Raw genomic sequence first — 15905 nt, 5'->3', positions numbered from 1 at the left:
TTTTTAACAGAGTGGTAGGGGAGATAATTCTCGTGAAAGACAAAGGAATAAATTTTGGGCAGTCGCCTCCCTTGAATCTGTTGTTTCCATGCAAGTATCTGAATAACACCTAAAACAGGAATTCTTCGCAGTTTTCACTTTGTGGTACAGATCGAGGGTTTTACTGTTTTAATGGGCAAATAAAACATTGCTATGATTATACCATAACTGCGATCCTCGCTCAACCGTCTGGTTCTATCCGGGCACTTTCAAGATGGCAGCCTCCATGAAATTGGTGACGGCTGTTTCCTGCGTGTTGTTTTTACTTAAGAATGAGAGATTTCTGTGAATTGTGTCTTAATTTATTTAACAGGCGGTTATATTGGTATGACTCTCGTCCTTCATATTATTGTCATTGTTTTGGGGGAGCTGGTTATACACAAAACTCGATGAAGTTGATGGGCTAGATCATAAATGGGTTCAGAGGCCATGAGATGTTCAGTTTTCGTCATGAGATTTTACTAGTGTAAATATCTGTTTCATAAATTTTTCTGAGGGTGAAGTTGAAACAGATAAGAGGAATTTCAAAGTCCAGATTCCTGTCACGTGGTAGAGTGGCGTCAATTCACCATGAACATCTGAGAAGCGTCCCGTTGAGAAACGAAAGGATCAACCCTGTCTTTACAACTGGTACGCCTAACCCCCATATTCCTTGGCTATGAATCGCAGCACTCCAGTAAAGTTATGCTCTGACCGAAGACCCCCCCTCCCACACACACACACACAAGTTTCCTCCCACAATAATGCTGGCCACTGTCGAATAAGTGAAATATTCTAGAGTATGGCGTAAAACACCAGTCGAATAAATAAATAGGTCTACTGGAGTGCTGTTCAGATATTGTTCAATAACTAGGGGTTTTACCTCTTTCCTGGTAACTTTTGTTGGTGTATAAATGCATGAATTTTGATTCTCAGCTGATGATCATGAAAAGCACAGATGAGGGTCTCTCCCAAAGCATGACAGAGACTGGTTCGCTGGAAAGCTTCCCAAGGACTGAATGGTTTGCCAGGTGCCTGGAATTCCTAAGGGATTTTAGTTGGATTTATGATTATCAAGTCACCGAGTTTTTTGTGGAACAGCCATGGAGGAGTATTCCTGATGAGGTACATTTTTGTATTCATCGTTTTCCAGTGATGTCATAGCTGCTCCTGTCAACATCCTCAGCACACTATCTTATTTATTTATTTGATTGGTGTTTTACGCCGTACTCAAGAATATTTCACTTATATGACGGCAGGCAGCATTATGGTGGGTGGAAACCGGGCACAGCCCGGGGGAAACCCACTACCATCCGCAGGTTGCTGCCAGACCTTCCCATGTACGGCCGGAGAGGAAGCCAGCATGAGCTGGACTTGAACTCACAGCGACCGCATTGGTGAGAGACTCCTGGGTCATTACGCTGCGCTAACCAACTGAGCCATGGAGGCCCCCAGCACACTATCTGATCACATAACTAGAGCACTGGAGGTGAAAAACTAAGTGAATTTAAATCTGGTGAGGTTGGCAGAGAAGAAAGAGAAAGATATAGATTGCTGGTAAAAAATGTTTTCTGGATAAGTAATGATACTGCTTGACAGTGTGTAGCCTTCAAATTTGATGGTTTCAATGTCCTGTACATAGCATTTGAAACTTCGTCCAAAATCGCCATTTTGCCCATTTAGTTCCATGTTGTTTATCGCCTTCCGCTCCTTTGAATGTGACTTAGGCGCTTAAAATTGTGAACATGTGTACATCTGAGTATGTGTATCTGCACATTATGTGAAACAAACAGTAGATACATAGTATGTGAAACAAAGAGTAGATACACATTATGTGAAACAAACAGTAGATACACATTATGTGAAGCAAACAATAGATACACATTATGTGAAACAAACAGTAGATACACATTATGTGAAACAAACAGTAGATACACATTATGTGAAGCAAACAATAGATACACATTATGTGAAACAAACAGTAGATACACATTATGTGAAACAAACAGTAGATACACATGTGAAACAAACAATAGATACACATTATGTGAAACAAACAGTAGATACACATTATGTGAAACAAACAGTATTGTATAACTGAAATATTTTTGAGTATCATCTCTGGCAATAAACATGTAGTTCTATTTTATGCGATGTGTATTTGAGGTGATACATATTTTGAAAAATCGAAACTGGGTAAACAATTTACAGGTCTGAAAAAGGTTTTTTTATTCACAGCTCAAACTGATGACCTCACATTGAGAAGAGGTGGAACTGTGTAAACAATTTACAGGTCTCAAAAAGGTTTTTTTATTCACAGCTCAAACGAAAACTGATGACCTCACATTGAGAAGAGGTGGAACTGTGTAAACAATTTACAGGTCTCAAAAAGGTTTTTTTATTCACAGCTCAAACTGATGACCTCACATTGAGAAGAGGTGGAACTGTGTAAACAATTTACAGGTCTCAAAAAGGTTTTTTTATTCACAGCTCAAACTGATGACCTCACATTGAGAAGAGGTGGAACTGTGTAAACAATTTACAGGTCTCAAAAAGGTTTTTTTTATTCACAGCTCAAACGAAAACTGATGACCTCACATTGAGAAGAGGTGGAACTGTGTAAACAAAAACTGATGACCTCACATTGAGAAGAAGTGGAACTGTGTAAACAAAAACTGATGACCTCACATTGAGAATAGGTGGAACTGTGTAAACAATTTACAGGTCTCAAAAAGGTTTTTTTATTCACAGCTCAAACGAAAACTGATGACCTCACATTGAGAAGAGGTGGAACTGTGTAAACAATTCACAGGTCTCAAAAGTTTTTTTATTCACAGCTCAAACTGATGACCTCACATTGAGAAGAGGTGGAACTGTGTAAACAATTTACAGGTCTCAAAAAGGTTTTTTTATTCACAGCTCAAACGAAAACTGATGACCTCACATTGAGAAGAGGTCATCAAAAATAAGACCTTACATATTCATGTTCAGAAATTACCAGTTCCATATTTCACAATGAGTGAGTGGGGTTTAACATCGTACGTAACAATTTTTCAGTCATATGGCGACGAAGGAATCCCTAGAGTGCGTGTAATGTGCCTCCTTGTTGCAGGACGGATTTCCACCGCTCTTTTATCTAGTCCTGCTTCACCCAGACGCCTTACTGAAGGCAAGTAAGCCGCCCCGCCCGAGCCATTACATGTACTGATACGGGTCAACCAGTCGTTGCACTATCCACTTCATGCTGAATGCCAAGCGAGGAAGTTACAACTTCCTCTTTTAAGGTGTTAGCTGTGACTTGACCTAGGATTGAGCCTGGATCTACCACTCCCAAAGCTGACGCTCTACCAACTGTGCTATCAGGGCTGGTATATTTAAGGTGCATTGGATGACTGTTATTTCTCTCTAATGTGTCAAAATATCCAACATTTTGACCCTTAACTGGTTTATTGAGGCAGTCCTTCATGGTTTTACCGATTGTATGCTTTGTGTTAATATATTTAGTGTACTTGATGCGAAAAGAACAGAAAAAAGGAAACAAAAACAAGACAAGACACACACACAACACACCCCCCTCCTAAAAAAAAATGTATGCGTAGATGTTACATTGCTTAAGCTGTGCATCTTCTTTTCAGTGGAGAGAATTCTTACTGGGATTGTCATTAGAAGAGCTGAATGTGTTGCCACTTGGAAATATTAAGGTAGATAATTCATGTTTTCTGTATGAGTATTGAAAAGCTGCCCTGCTGCATTGTACATCTCCAAGTGTACAGAGCCATGGCTGTCTGAGGAGATAAGGTCCATGTACAGAATTGGCAAGCCAGTTTTAATTGTTTACTCAACAATCCAAACCTCTTGACTTAAAGGCCTTTCCTCTTGGCTGTGTTTTGCACATTCAAATGGGCAAAACATCTAAAAATCATTAACAATTTGGGTTTTTAAAAATTCCTTGCTTATATTGGATGCGCTAGAAAAAAGGATTTTCAATTATTCAAAATGCTTTAAATATAACATCCTGATATTTTGTACATATTTTTAAACTCATATTAGCCTTTCATGAAAATTTCAGCTTCATGCATGGAATAGCATTAAAAGTGTAACAGTCTGGAAGCAAGTGAAATATGTTTGTAAATTGTGAATTTAAAATACATGTAAAATGTGCCTAAGCCTGAAATTTAAACAGTTTGTTGTTTTTTTTTAAGATTTTGTAGTGTTCATTTTTTAGGATGAATGGCCAGACAATTTTTCTACCTTCGTCCAAACAGCATTGGAGATGTCCATGCCAAGGGGGAGTTACTCTGTTACTCCGGTTGAAATTCCTTGTGAGCTGAAGAAAGGAATGAACCCTAAAAAACAGCATGAAGTGTCTTTAATGGCAGCCGTACTTCATCAGCTGATGGAGGAAGCCTCAGTGTCTGTGGTTGTGGATATTGGGGCGGGTTTGGTGAGTTTTAGCGTAAGCGTTTCAGACTGATATAGACCTTGCTCCCCTCAGCGGCCACAGACACATTGCTGGCTTAACTCAAATCAAGGCATACTTTTTATTTACTTATTTACCTGATTGTTGGTTTGGCTGCAGCTTTAAGACAGGAAGATTGTCATGTCATGTGACAAAAGGCTTCGGAATGCCGCATAAATATGACCGTTGTCACATCAGTGAAAAATTCTCGAGTTGAACCTGAAATACCAGTAAAATAATGAAATAGATAAGGTCTCAGGATGATAGAAAATGTTGTAAAGTTTGTGGTGATTACTATTACTGTTCACAGGGCTATCTGGGTCAGGTGCTACAGCAACGGTACGGTTACAGAGTAATCTCCCTTGAGTGTGATGATTCAAGAAGCCACGGAGCTCAATGCCGGAACATCAAGCTAGGTATTTAAGCTCTGTCAGGTATCCTGCTGTCGCAACACCTGCTGCTGTGCAATCAAATTGATTGAAAATGCTACGTGTGCCTCTAACCATGCAGAGCCGTTGATTCACATGGATTATTTGTTGTGCCGTGACTTTTTCAGAATGCTTCTCACAATCCGCTGTTTTTCTCGAAACCTTTATGGACAGAGGTATCAACCTTCATTGAATCTTTCAACATTGCAGACATCTATAGGAATTCTTTCATGATTAAATTATCCGAAAACTGCCAAATTGTGGAGAAGGTCTTGCAGCAACCTGCGTTTGGGCTTGGGAATAAGTGAAATTTTCTAGAGTGCAGCATAAAACATCAATAAAAAAACTAGATAAAAAAAAAAAACACAGAATCATGGGAGATTGGACCAGTATATACATTTACACTAGGCAACTTAATCTGACATTTTGTTGGGATATTTTCTTGAAGGAAAAGTAGCAAAATATTTAAAATGTACAGATAAAGAACATGTATACATTCCAGGTAAATGTGAATACAGACACATTCCAGGTGTATAAATGTGAGCACAGACACATGCTGTGCCCATTCCAGGTGTGTAAATATAGGTTCAGACACATTCCAGGTATGTAAATGTGAGGACACATGTCTACCACATTCCAGGTGTGTAAATGTGAGCACAGACACACGTTGAGCACATTCCAGGTGTGTAAATGTGAGTACAGACACAGTCCATGTGTATAAATGTGAGCACAGACACACACTGAGCTCATTCCAGGTGTGTAAATATGAGTACAGACACATTCCAGGTGTGTAAATGTGAGTACACACACAAGCTTAGCAACATGCCACATGTGCAAACACATGTGTTGACTGTAACAACACGTGTTGACTGTTGACAACACATGTGTTGACTGTTGACAACACATGTGTTGACTATAAAATACCAATATTTATTTCATTGTTTACAGTATATTCTGTGCTTACTGTACAACGTTTTCACATGTTGACAAGGTGTTTGTTCAGACATATTTTGAAGGCATTATTCTGTGTCAACTGATAAAATTATGCTGTTTGAGAAGTCCTGAAATTTGGCAAATTCAACCAATGTAATTTTGTCAACAAAATCATTAAAAATGTACTTGAATTGGGCGAAAAGTTTAAAGGAGTAGTGTGTTGTAACATCCAAAACCTGGAAATTACATGTTTCTCAAGATGTAAGATTTGGGTGTTCTTTTTTTTGGAACAGGTTGGTCAGAACTTATCATTTTTTTCCCATTCTACCAGGTCAAGATGCTGGCAAGTTTGTGTCCTTGACCTTTGACCTACAGGACAATGCAGAGGTCATGAATCAGTTCCAAGACCTTATCACTGGCATTGTCAGACAAGGTGACCTTGAACCTGGGTCAGAGGTCAGAGAGGCCAAAGGTCAGGAAGTGAAGGTTTGCATGACTGGGCTCCACTGCTGTGGAGATCTCACCTCAACCATGCTGAAGTACTTCACAAAGTTAGACTGTGTCACTCTCCTAGCTGGGGTGAGTTGCTGTTACCACAGGATGGCTCTGAGCTCAGGTTGGTACATGCTTATGTATAGGCCACAATAAATGCTCCAGGCAGTTCCATAAACGACACACTACTGAAACAGAATAATAGATAAATATTTGACGAGAAATAAACACTTGTTATTCAGTAAGAGGAATATATAAACAAAGTTTAAAGGTAGTTTAAAACTCAGAATTTGTATCAGATCTTACTAGAACTATGGGCTTTTTCTTTAAATATACTGCTGTTTGTTAACATGAAGAGCTGAAGGAAAATCAAAGGATCAAATCACATAAACCCATATCATACGTGGGAAGGTCCACCAGCAACCTGCAGATGGTTCTCGGTTTCCCCCAGGTTCTGCCAGGTTTCCTCCCACCATAATGCTGGCCGCTGGCGTATAAGTGAAATATTCTTGAGTATGGCGTTAAACACCAATCAAATCAAATCAAGTGAAACCATAAACCCATATCTCAACAGCTTTCTGTTTGCGCAACTACATCTATTTCATGCTATACAAGTAATGTTCGATGTTTTCAGGTGAAAATGTCAAAGTTTACATGAAAAACTTTCCTATGAGCAGAAGTTGTCAAGCAGCAATGTTTGAAGTGCGATCAGCCAGTCGACACTGGACTTTAGGGACACCTGCATTTCGATTGGCTGCTCAAGAAACCAGGTAATGTTTATTCATGAGAAAATCAAAATGCCCATTATGTTTATAAGTCTTCATTGATAACTGGTTAAAAATGTTTTGTGTGATGAAAAAATGAGCTGTAACCTATTTCCTTAATCTTTTTGCGTATGAAGAGCAACTTTCGGTGCAGTTTATGCACATTTATACACGTAATTTATAATTGATTTTGGAGACAAAACTACACGAGGTGGATTGGCCAGTTTCAGTGCTTCACAAAAAGTATAATTTTATCAGCCTTCACAGAATAATGTCTCCAGAATATGTCTGAATAAACACCTTGCAAACATGAGAAAAGGTCGAAGAGTTACAGTAATATAAAAGGCTTGGAGTAATTGATTTTCACTGACAACACTGGCAGCGTGATAGTTGACAAGTGGTCGCAGACTGTAGAGCCTTTCCAGTGAATACATGGATTTAAAACACATGTCATTCTCTGCTGTTTCACTAGAGTGCTTATACCCTGAATGACTTAAAATTTCGCCCATTATGAAGCAGCGCATTTTTCCAGATTCTGGGAGTTCTACTGATTTTAGAAAGGTGCTTTGAGAGGTGTTTGGAATGTAGGATGATATCGTATTGGGACAAGATCAATTTAAGCACCAGAAGTAAATATATCTGATGACATTTACTTGACTCCGAAAATGTTCTTTTGTGTTCGTATGTTTAGGCCATTTCAGGTACCTCTTTGCTTTAGAAGGAATACAATAGGGAAACGTTGACATAATAGAGAAAGGAACTAATTGCGTGCAAACCAGATGATGACAACACTAATAAAAAGTCAAATGAGCTAGCCAGCGATTCATCTGTCTGACAGGGAGGGTTATTTGATTATCATTCAGAAAGTTCTGATGTAGTTGTGTTTGGGACTGTCCCTGATTGTGATGAACCTCCGGTCCAGCAGCGGGCATGGTTTTAATAGGAAACATATCCGGAGTTATGGCCCATGAACAAGAAAAGGGATAGCGCCATCTGGATGGTGTCTAAGAAAACAACTGATATCGCTCACTCAGTGGGCTGTTTCACTAAATTTTCCTACCCTAGACAACATGCATTGAGATGTCGCTATGCCTATTTAAGTGTTGGGCTATAACTCAGTATTGTCATGGTTACGATTATACTGTGGTTGACCTATGTTTTTTTTTTGCTTTATTTTTAATTTCTGCTATTAATTTCATCAGGGCAAGGTGGCTCAATCAATCAAAAGCTGACCATGCATACCATCAACGCAATGTTGCCTTCCGAGGAATTCTAGAGCTCTTCTGTCATGAAGGTATATTTACATAATATAATGTTCAATCTTTCTGTGACATCATCACCTTACGTTTGCTTTCGCGAACAAGGGGATGAAATGTAAGCATCTCCTTTACACAAACCTTCCCGAGCAGCTTTCCACATCCATATATGGCAGTGCTTATTAATTTCTGTGCATGCATTAACTTTTGTAATTCTGGTTGAAGTGGAAATTTCCATGACCACTTGTTACTGTTCAACTTGCAGGCTGTGAAAACCAGTCCCTGTGTAAAAATGTACATTTTATTCCATTACTTTGCAAATGATGTTTACTTTACTTTTTTTTTCCTTCAGAGAATCTGACCTTAAACAAAATCAGCAGAAAACTTGCCCTGAAGAAAAACTGTGAAACATTTGATGATTACGTGGAGGCTGTTTTCAGCAGAACTAATTTGACACCAGGTGAGTTTAATATATTGTAATGTCTAAACCTTGTTTGTGGAGTTATGGAATTGTACTTCGATATTAAATATACATATACATCGAAAGGAAGTTTGCCTTCTTTTTCACTATGGCGCAGCATAATGACCCAGAAACCTCTCACCAATGCGGTCTCTGCGAGTTCAAGTCCAGCTCATACTGGCTTCGTCTCTGGCTGTACATGTACATAGAAAGGTCTGCCAGCAAACTGTGGATGGTCGTGGGTCTTCCCGTGGTTCTGCCTTTTTTCCTGCGACCATAATGCTGGCCGCAGTCATATAAGTGAAATGTTCTTGAGTACGGCGTAAAACACCAATCAAATAAATAAATAAATAGATCTTTCTTACAGTAGAGATATATTACAATGTACATATATTGGCCTGAGATTGTTGCACCCATGGATAGGCCAGCCACATTACACCATTGTTGTATGCATGGATAGGCCAGCCACATTACACCATTGTTGCATCCATGGATAGGCCAGCCACATTACACCATTGTTGCATGCATGGATAGGCCAGCCACATTACACCATTGTTGCACCCATGGATAGGCCAGCCACATTACACCATTGTTGCATCCATGGATAGGCCAGCCACATTACACCATTGTTGCATCCATGGATAGGCCAGCCACATTACACAATTGTTGCATCCATGGATAGGCCAGCCACATTACACCATTGTTGCACCCATGGATAGGCCAGTCACATTACACCATTGTTGCATCCATGGATAGGCCAGCCACATTACACCATTGTTGCATCCATGGATAAGCCAGCCACATTACACCATTGTTGCATCCATGGATAGGCCAGCCACATTACACCATTGTTGCAACCCATGGATAGGCCAGCCACATTACACCATTGTTGCATCCATGGATAGGCGAGCCACATTACACCATTGTTGCATCCATGGATAGGCCAGCCACATTACACCGTTGTTGCACCCATAGATAGGCCAGCCACATTACACCATTGTTGCATCCATGTATAGGCCAGCCACATTCCACCATTGTTGCATCCATGGATAGGCCAGCCACATTACACCATTGTTGCATCCATGGATAGGCCAGCCACATTACACCATTGTTGCATGCATGGATAGGCGAGCCACATTACACCATTGTTGCATCCATGGATAGGCGAGCCACATTACACCATTGTTGCATCCATGGATAGGCCAGCCACATTACACCATTGTTGCATGCATGGATAGGCCAGCCACATTACACCATTGTTGCATCCATGGATAGGTCAGTCACATTACACCATTGTTGCACCCATAGATAGGCCAGCCACATTACACCATTGTTGCATCCATGGATAGGCCAGCCACATTACACCATTGTTGCATCCATGGCTAGGCCAGCCACATTACCCCATTGTTGCATCCATGGATAGGCCAGTCACATTACACCATTGTTGCATCCGTGGATAGGCCAGCCACACTACACCATCATTGCATCCATGGATAGGCCAGCCACATTACCCCATTGTTGCATCCATGGATAGGCGAGCCACATTACACCATTGTTGCATCCATGGATAGGCCAGCCACATTACACCATTGTTGCATCCATGGCTAGGCCAGCCACATTACCCCATTGTTGCATCCATGGATAGGCCAGTCACATTACACCATTGTTGCATCCGTGGATAGGCCAGCCACACTACACCATCATTGCATCCATGGATAGGCCAGCCACATTACCCCATTGTTGCATCCATGGATAGGCCAGCCACATTACACCATTGTTGCACTCAAGGATAGTCCAGCCACATTACACCATTGTTGCATCCATGGCTAGGCCAGCCACATTACCCCATTGTTGCATCCATGGATAGGCCAGTCACATTACACCATTGTTGCATCTGTGGATAGGCGAGCCACATTACACCATTGTTGCATCCATGGATAGGCGAGCCACATTACACAATTGTTGCATCCATGGATAGGCCAGCCACATCACACCATTGTTGCACTCAGGGATAGGCCAGCCACATTACACCATTGTTGCATCCATGGATAGGCCAGCCACATTACACCATTGTTGCATCCATGGATAGGCCAGCCACATTACACCATTGTTGCATCCATGGATAGGCCAGCCACATTACACCATTGTTACATCCATGGATAGGCCAGCCACATTACACCATTGTTGCATCCATGTATAGGCCAGCCACATTACACCATTGTTGCATCCATGGATAGGCCAGCCACGTTACGCCATTGTTGCATCCATGGATAGGCGAGCCACATTACACCGTTGTTGCATCCATGGATAGGCCAGCCACATTACACCATTGTTGCATCCATGGATAGGCCAGCTACGTTACGCCATTGTTGTAGGAGTCACATATTTTTGCAGCCAAATATTTTTGCAGCCAAATAATTTGCGTGTAGTTTAGGAGGATGACTATTTCAATGCATTGCTTACTGTAAATAAAGCCTATTTTAGACAATTAATTACGTACTTGATTGCACTGAAAGTTGTGTTGTGGACTATGTGTATTGTATGGCAAAGGGAGGCAACTTGACAATTATCTCCCCTTGGGTGAGCGTCACTCCAGATTGACACATTAAGTGGGTTTGGTGACCCTAGGCAAAATAACATGGTTTCAGAGAGAGGTTTGGAAGAGAATTTGTTTTCACTTTTTACTGATAGAAGCAGTTATGGGGGAAAGTGTGTTGACCAAATGTCAAAGGTTTCACTGAGCATGGATCATTCACAAACTATATTTTGGGCAGTTGGTATAATGTTTCCAAAATCATGGAGGGGTTTCCTCCCACCATAATGCTGGCCACTGTCGTACTTGTGAAATATTCTTGAGTATGACATAAAACACCATCAGATAAATAAATCAACATTTTTGGCATTCTGCATAAGTTTCCGAAATCACGCATAGTATGCCAGAACGAGTAAATTTGTAAAAAAATGTATTTTGACTATATGTTCCCAGAATTAGAAGAATCACAGTAAGTCATGCATGGGAGAGTTAACCTACAGAATCTTTGACTTTTAAAGAAATTTTACGGCTTTCTTTTTCAAAGTGTTTCGGTATAAAATGGGAATGTACCTAATACAGGTACTGACTTGCCAGAGGTCGGTGGTTTATTCTGAGCTCTCTGGTTTTCTCCAGCCATAAAACATACCCCCATGTTAAAAGTGAGGGGTCTTTGAGTATACTGTGAAACAATCAGTTGAATAAATAAAGATAAGCTTGGGTGGCTTAATGGTTAGAGCGTCCGCGTCAAAGTCGGGAGACCTGGGATCAGACCCGGGTTGGATAATACCAAAGACTTTAAAAATGGTACTTGTTGCTGCCTTGCTTGGCGCACAGCACTGATGAAAGGATTAAGGGAAGGAAACATGACTGGTCAGCCAGGTGTTAGTATAATGTGACTGGGTAGGGTGTCATGTTTGGTGTCTTGGGCATGATAATTCAGTGGGGGCAGCACTTTGGCAGAATGGACTCACCCTGCCACAAGAACACACACTATATACGTACACACAGCTAATGACTCCTCCTCGTTGTATGACTGAGAAATTGTCACAAATGAATGACAGGGTGACATTTTTTGCACTTTGTGTCCTTTGTTTATAGAAGAAGACCTCTAAAAAATCAAAGTAGGTATCACAAAATAGACCACTTGAAACTATGCATAAATATACTCTCATTAATTTTTTTACGCTTTTGTGATATAAGTAAAAGGTGCTCAAATATTTGACTTCTAAGGTGGGCATTATCGGCCATATGATCAGAGTTTAGGAACTCTGAAGTCACAGCAGTTTTATCCAATTCACAACACTGAATGCTGGAAAATCTATTTACTCATGAGATTACTGATAAAAGATTCCTAAAAACTCCTTCCTTTTGATGAACCCCAGGAATAAAAGGTGATGTGACCATCAGTATGGAACATGAAACCTAACGTAGTATTTAAATATTTGAAGCCCTTTCAACACTCTGAAAAATCTGAAAAAATAAATAAAAGTATTTTTACGCATAGTTTGTCTGTATGATGAACCTTACTTCATGTTTTAGCTTTCTTTTACTCATTGATATCTTCCATGTACATGTATCTTTGTCTAACAGTTGGGGTGGAAGCAGATGACAGTGTAGAGGAATGGAAAAAAAAACTACACAAAACATACCTCCAGTGTGAAGAGTTCTTTGCTTTTATAGAGCCCCTAACTGTGAGTAGTGCATTATTACATATCTGAATCGGATGGGGTGGGGGTGGGGGGGGGGGAGGGGTGCCTCCACGGCACAGGTGGTTAGCATGCCTGCGCGGCACAATGTTCCAGGAGCGTATCACCAATGCAGTCGCTGCAAGTTCAAGTTCAGCTCATACTGGCTTCCTCTCATACTGTACATGTACATGGAAAGGTCTGCCAGCAAACTGCGGATAGTTGTGGTTTTCTGCTCGCTATAGTAGCATTAGTGAAATATTCATACGGTGTCAAAACCCCAATAAAATACATAAAATAAATTTCAAAATGGTTTTTGTTAATAAGCATACATGCTACTGTCTCAGATTGACAGAAAACACTTAAGAATATTACACGTATATGGTGGTCATCTGCAGATGTCTAGCAGTCCTTCCCATGTACAACTGGAGAGGGCGCCTCCATGATCTTGACAAACTCACGGTGATCACATTAGTGAGAGGCTCCTGTTTCGTTGTTCTGCGCTACCATGCGAACTGCTCATCCACAGAGGCCCCCATTTTTCGCTCCTAAAATTTGTCTTTAAATATAAACCCAGTTCAATATTTATGTATTTATTTATTTCACTTATACGACGGCAGCCAGCATTATGGTGGGAGGAAACCGGGCAGAGCCCTGGGGAAACCCACGACCATCTGCAGTTTGCTGGTGGACCTTCCAATGTACATGAATATCCGAAGAGGAAGCCAGTATGAGCTGAGCTTGAAATAGCGACCGCATTGGTGAGATGCCAGCTAACTGAGCCACGGAGGCTCCCAACACCCACCCCCCACCCCCACCCCCCACCCCCAGCTCAAAATTAACCACACGACTGTGATCATCTAGAATTAGATACTCAGAATCTGTCCTAGAGTGACAGAAAAAAAAACAGAAAGGGAAGTCAACTTGATTTGTAACAAACTGGTTATTTTCTGAGCTCAGCACTTTACACCTATGCTAATGAAGTTCAGGGAATACTGTGTGGGTTTGCACATAGAGGTCAGTGTATTGTGGGTTTGCACATAGAGGTCAGTGTATTGTGGGTTTACACATAGAGGTCAGTGTATTGTGGGTTTGCACATAGAGGTCAGTGTATTGTGGGTTTGCACATAGAGATCAGTGTATTGTGGGTTTGCACATAGAGGTCAGTGTATTTTTGGTTTGCACAAAGAGGTCAGTGTATTGTGGGTTTGCACATAGAGGTCAGGGTATTGTGGGTTTGCAATGGCTGGAAATTACAGTACAACCATATGCTAGCCAAATATCCTATAAGCAGTTCTCTGTGGATTGACCTTTGTATCCACAGGGACCGGTTTCCTTACACCATACAGGCATGTGATTTGTCCTCTTTTTCAAGGAATTCCTCTTATTTATACAAAAAATACATCAGAAAAATTTTCAGAATTTAATTCAGAAATGCTAAAAATGACAAAATTATGAGTGTGATGTATAGTTTCGCCTTTCTCACCCCTGACCATAATGCCCGTCAGCATCATATAGGTGATCAGAAATATTGTTGAGTACACCATAAAACTCCAGTCAGATAAATCAAATAAATACAGTCTTGTTGGCCAGATCACAGCCCGATGTTTGGGCCGTCCTGTGCAGACTCTGATTCTCTCTCTGCATCCATCCATGTTTTAATGTTACTAACATTTTTTGAAGTAGTCTTACATACATATTAACAAAAATGTGTTTGTCCTGTGTTCTTTTCACAATCAGATCATTTGGAAGTGGAGGAGTCTGGAAAACGTCCAATAAAAATTTCATATTCTTTTGTTATAAACAATGGTAACATTGCCTTGTTGTTTTCAGTGTTTACAAGTTCTTCTTCAACCAGTCCTTGAGAACCTCATTCACCAGGACAGGCAAAGGTTCTTACAGGAACAAGGGTTCCAGGCTTACCTCCTGCCTGTGTTTGATGAGTTTATCTCTCCTCGAAACCTTGTCCTTGTGGGTACAAAGTGTGAGAAAACTCTATCCTGTGATACCTGTGTCACTTGTGGGAAAACTGTGTCCAGGGATACCCATGGGAAATCTGTATCATGTGATACCTGTGGGAAAACTTAATTCTGTGATACCTGTGGGAAAACTGCATCATGTGATACTCATGGGAAAACTGAATTCTGTGATACACATGGGAAATCTGTAACATGTGATACCCATGGGAAAACGGAATTCTGTGATACGCATGGGAAATCTGTATCATGTGATACCCTTTGGAGAACTGTATCATGTGATACCCATGGGACAACACTGTATTGTGATACCTGTGGGACAACTGTATCATGTGATACCCATGGGAAAATTGAATACTGTGATACCTGTGGGAAAACTGCACCATGTGATACCCATGAGAAAACTGTATCATGTGATACCTGCAGGACAACTGTATCATGTGATACCCGTGGGACAACTGTGTCGTGTGATACCCGTGGGACAACTGTGTCATGTGATACCCGTGGGACAACTGTATCATGTGATAGCCATAGGAAAAACTGCATCATGTGATATCCGAGACACGTGAGAAAACCGTGTCCAGTGATACAAGTATCACATGAAGGGAGTTATAGACAGTTGAGGAGAAGTGTACATGTGTCTCCATGTCTCCGTGTACAGTGCATTTCACGTGACCGGCCCCGATAGCACAGTTGGTAGAGCGTCCACTTCGGGTGCGGTAGATGCAGGAACAATCCTGGGCTCAGTCATACCTAAAACCTTAAAAGAGGAAGTTGTAAGTTGTTCAGCATTAAGGGGATAGTGCAACGACTGGTTGACCTGTGTCAGTAAAATGGCTTGGGCGGGGAGGCTTACTTGCCTTCGGTAAACCATCTGAGTGAACCAGCACTAAATAAAAGA

General features: G+C 40.9%; 1 protein-coding gene across 3 annotated transcripts; it reads left to right on the top strand.

Annotated features, from left to right (window-relative positions):
* Positions 1–268: 268 nt before the first annotated feature.
* LOC135463093 (methyltransferase-like protein 25B) lies at positions 269–15371 on the top strand. 3 transcript variants are annotated; one of them, XM_064740414.1, is made up of 11 exons: positions 269–364; positions 955–1143; positions 3654–3719; positions 4244–4462; positions 4788–4893; positions 6170–6454; positions 6965–7100; positions 8297–8388; positions 8703–8810; positions 12934–13034; positions 14862–15371. In XM_064740414.1, the coding sequence occupies exons 2-11, from the start codon at positions 958–960 to the stop codon at positions 15114–15116; spliced, it is 1554 nt and encodes a 517-aa protein (XP_064596484.1). In that variant the 5' UTR covers positions 269–364; positions 955–957; the 3' UTR covers positions 15117–15371. The 3 variants fall into 3 exon arrangements, with proteins under 3 accessions (XP_064596484.1, XP_064596483.1, XP_064596482.1); XM_064740413.1 differs by having other exon boundaries at positions 331–669; XM_064740412.1 differs by lacking the exon at positions 269–364 and having other exon boundaries at positions 864–1143.
* The last annotated feature ends 534 nt before the right edge of the window (positions 15372–15905 follow it).

Source organism: Liolophura sinensis, chromosome 2 (assembly GCF_032854445.1).
Source record: "Liolophura sinensis isolate JHLJ2023 chromosome 2, CUHK_Ljap_v2, whole genome shotgun sequence".
Classification (NCBI taxonomy): domain Eukaryota; kingdom Metazoa; phylum Mollusca; class Polyplacophora; order Chitonida; family Chitonidae; genus Liolophura; species Liolophura sinensis.
The sequence above is the reverse complement of the archived record's forward strand: the minus strand, read 5'-3'. Positions and strand labels throughout refer to the sequence as shown.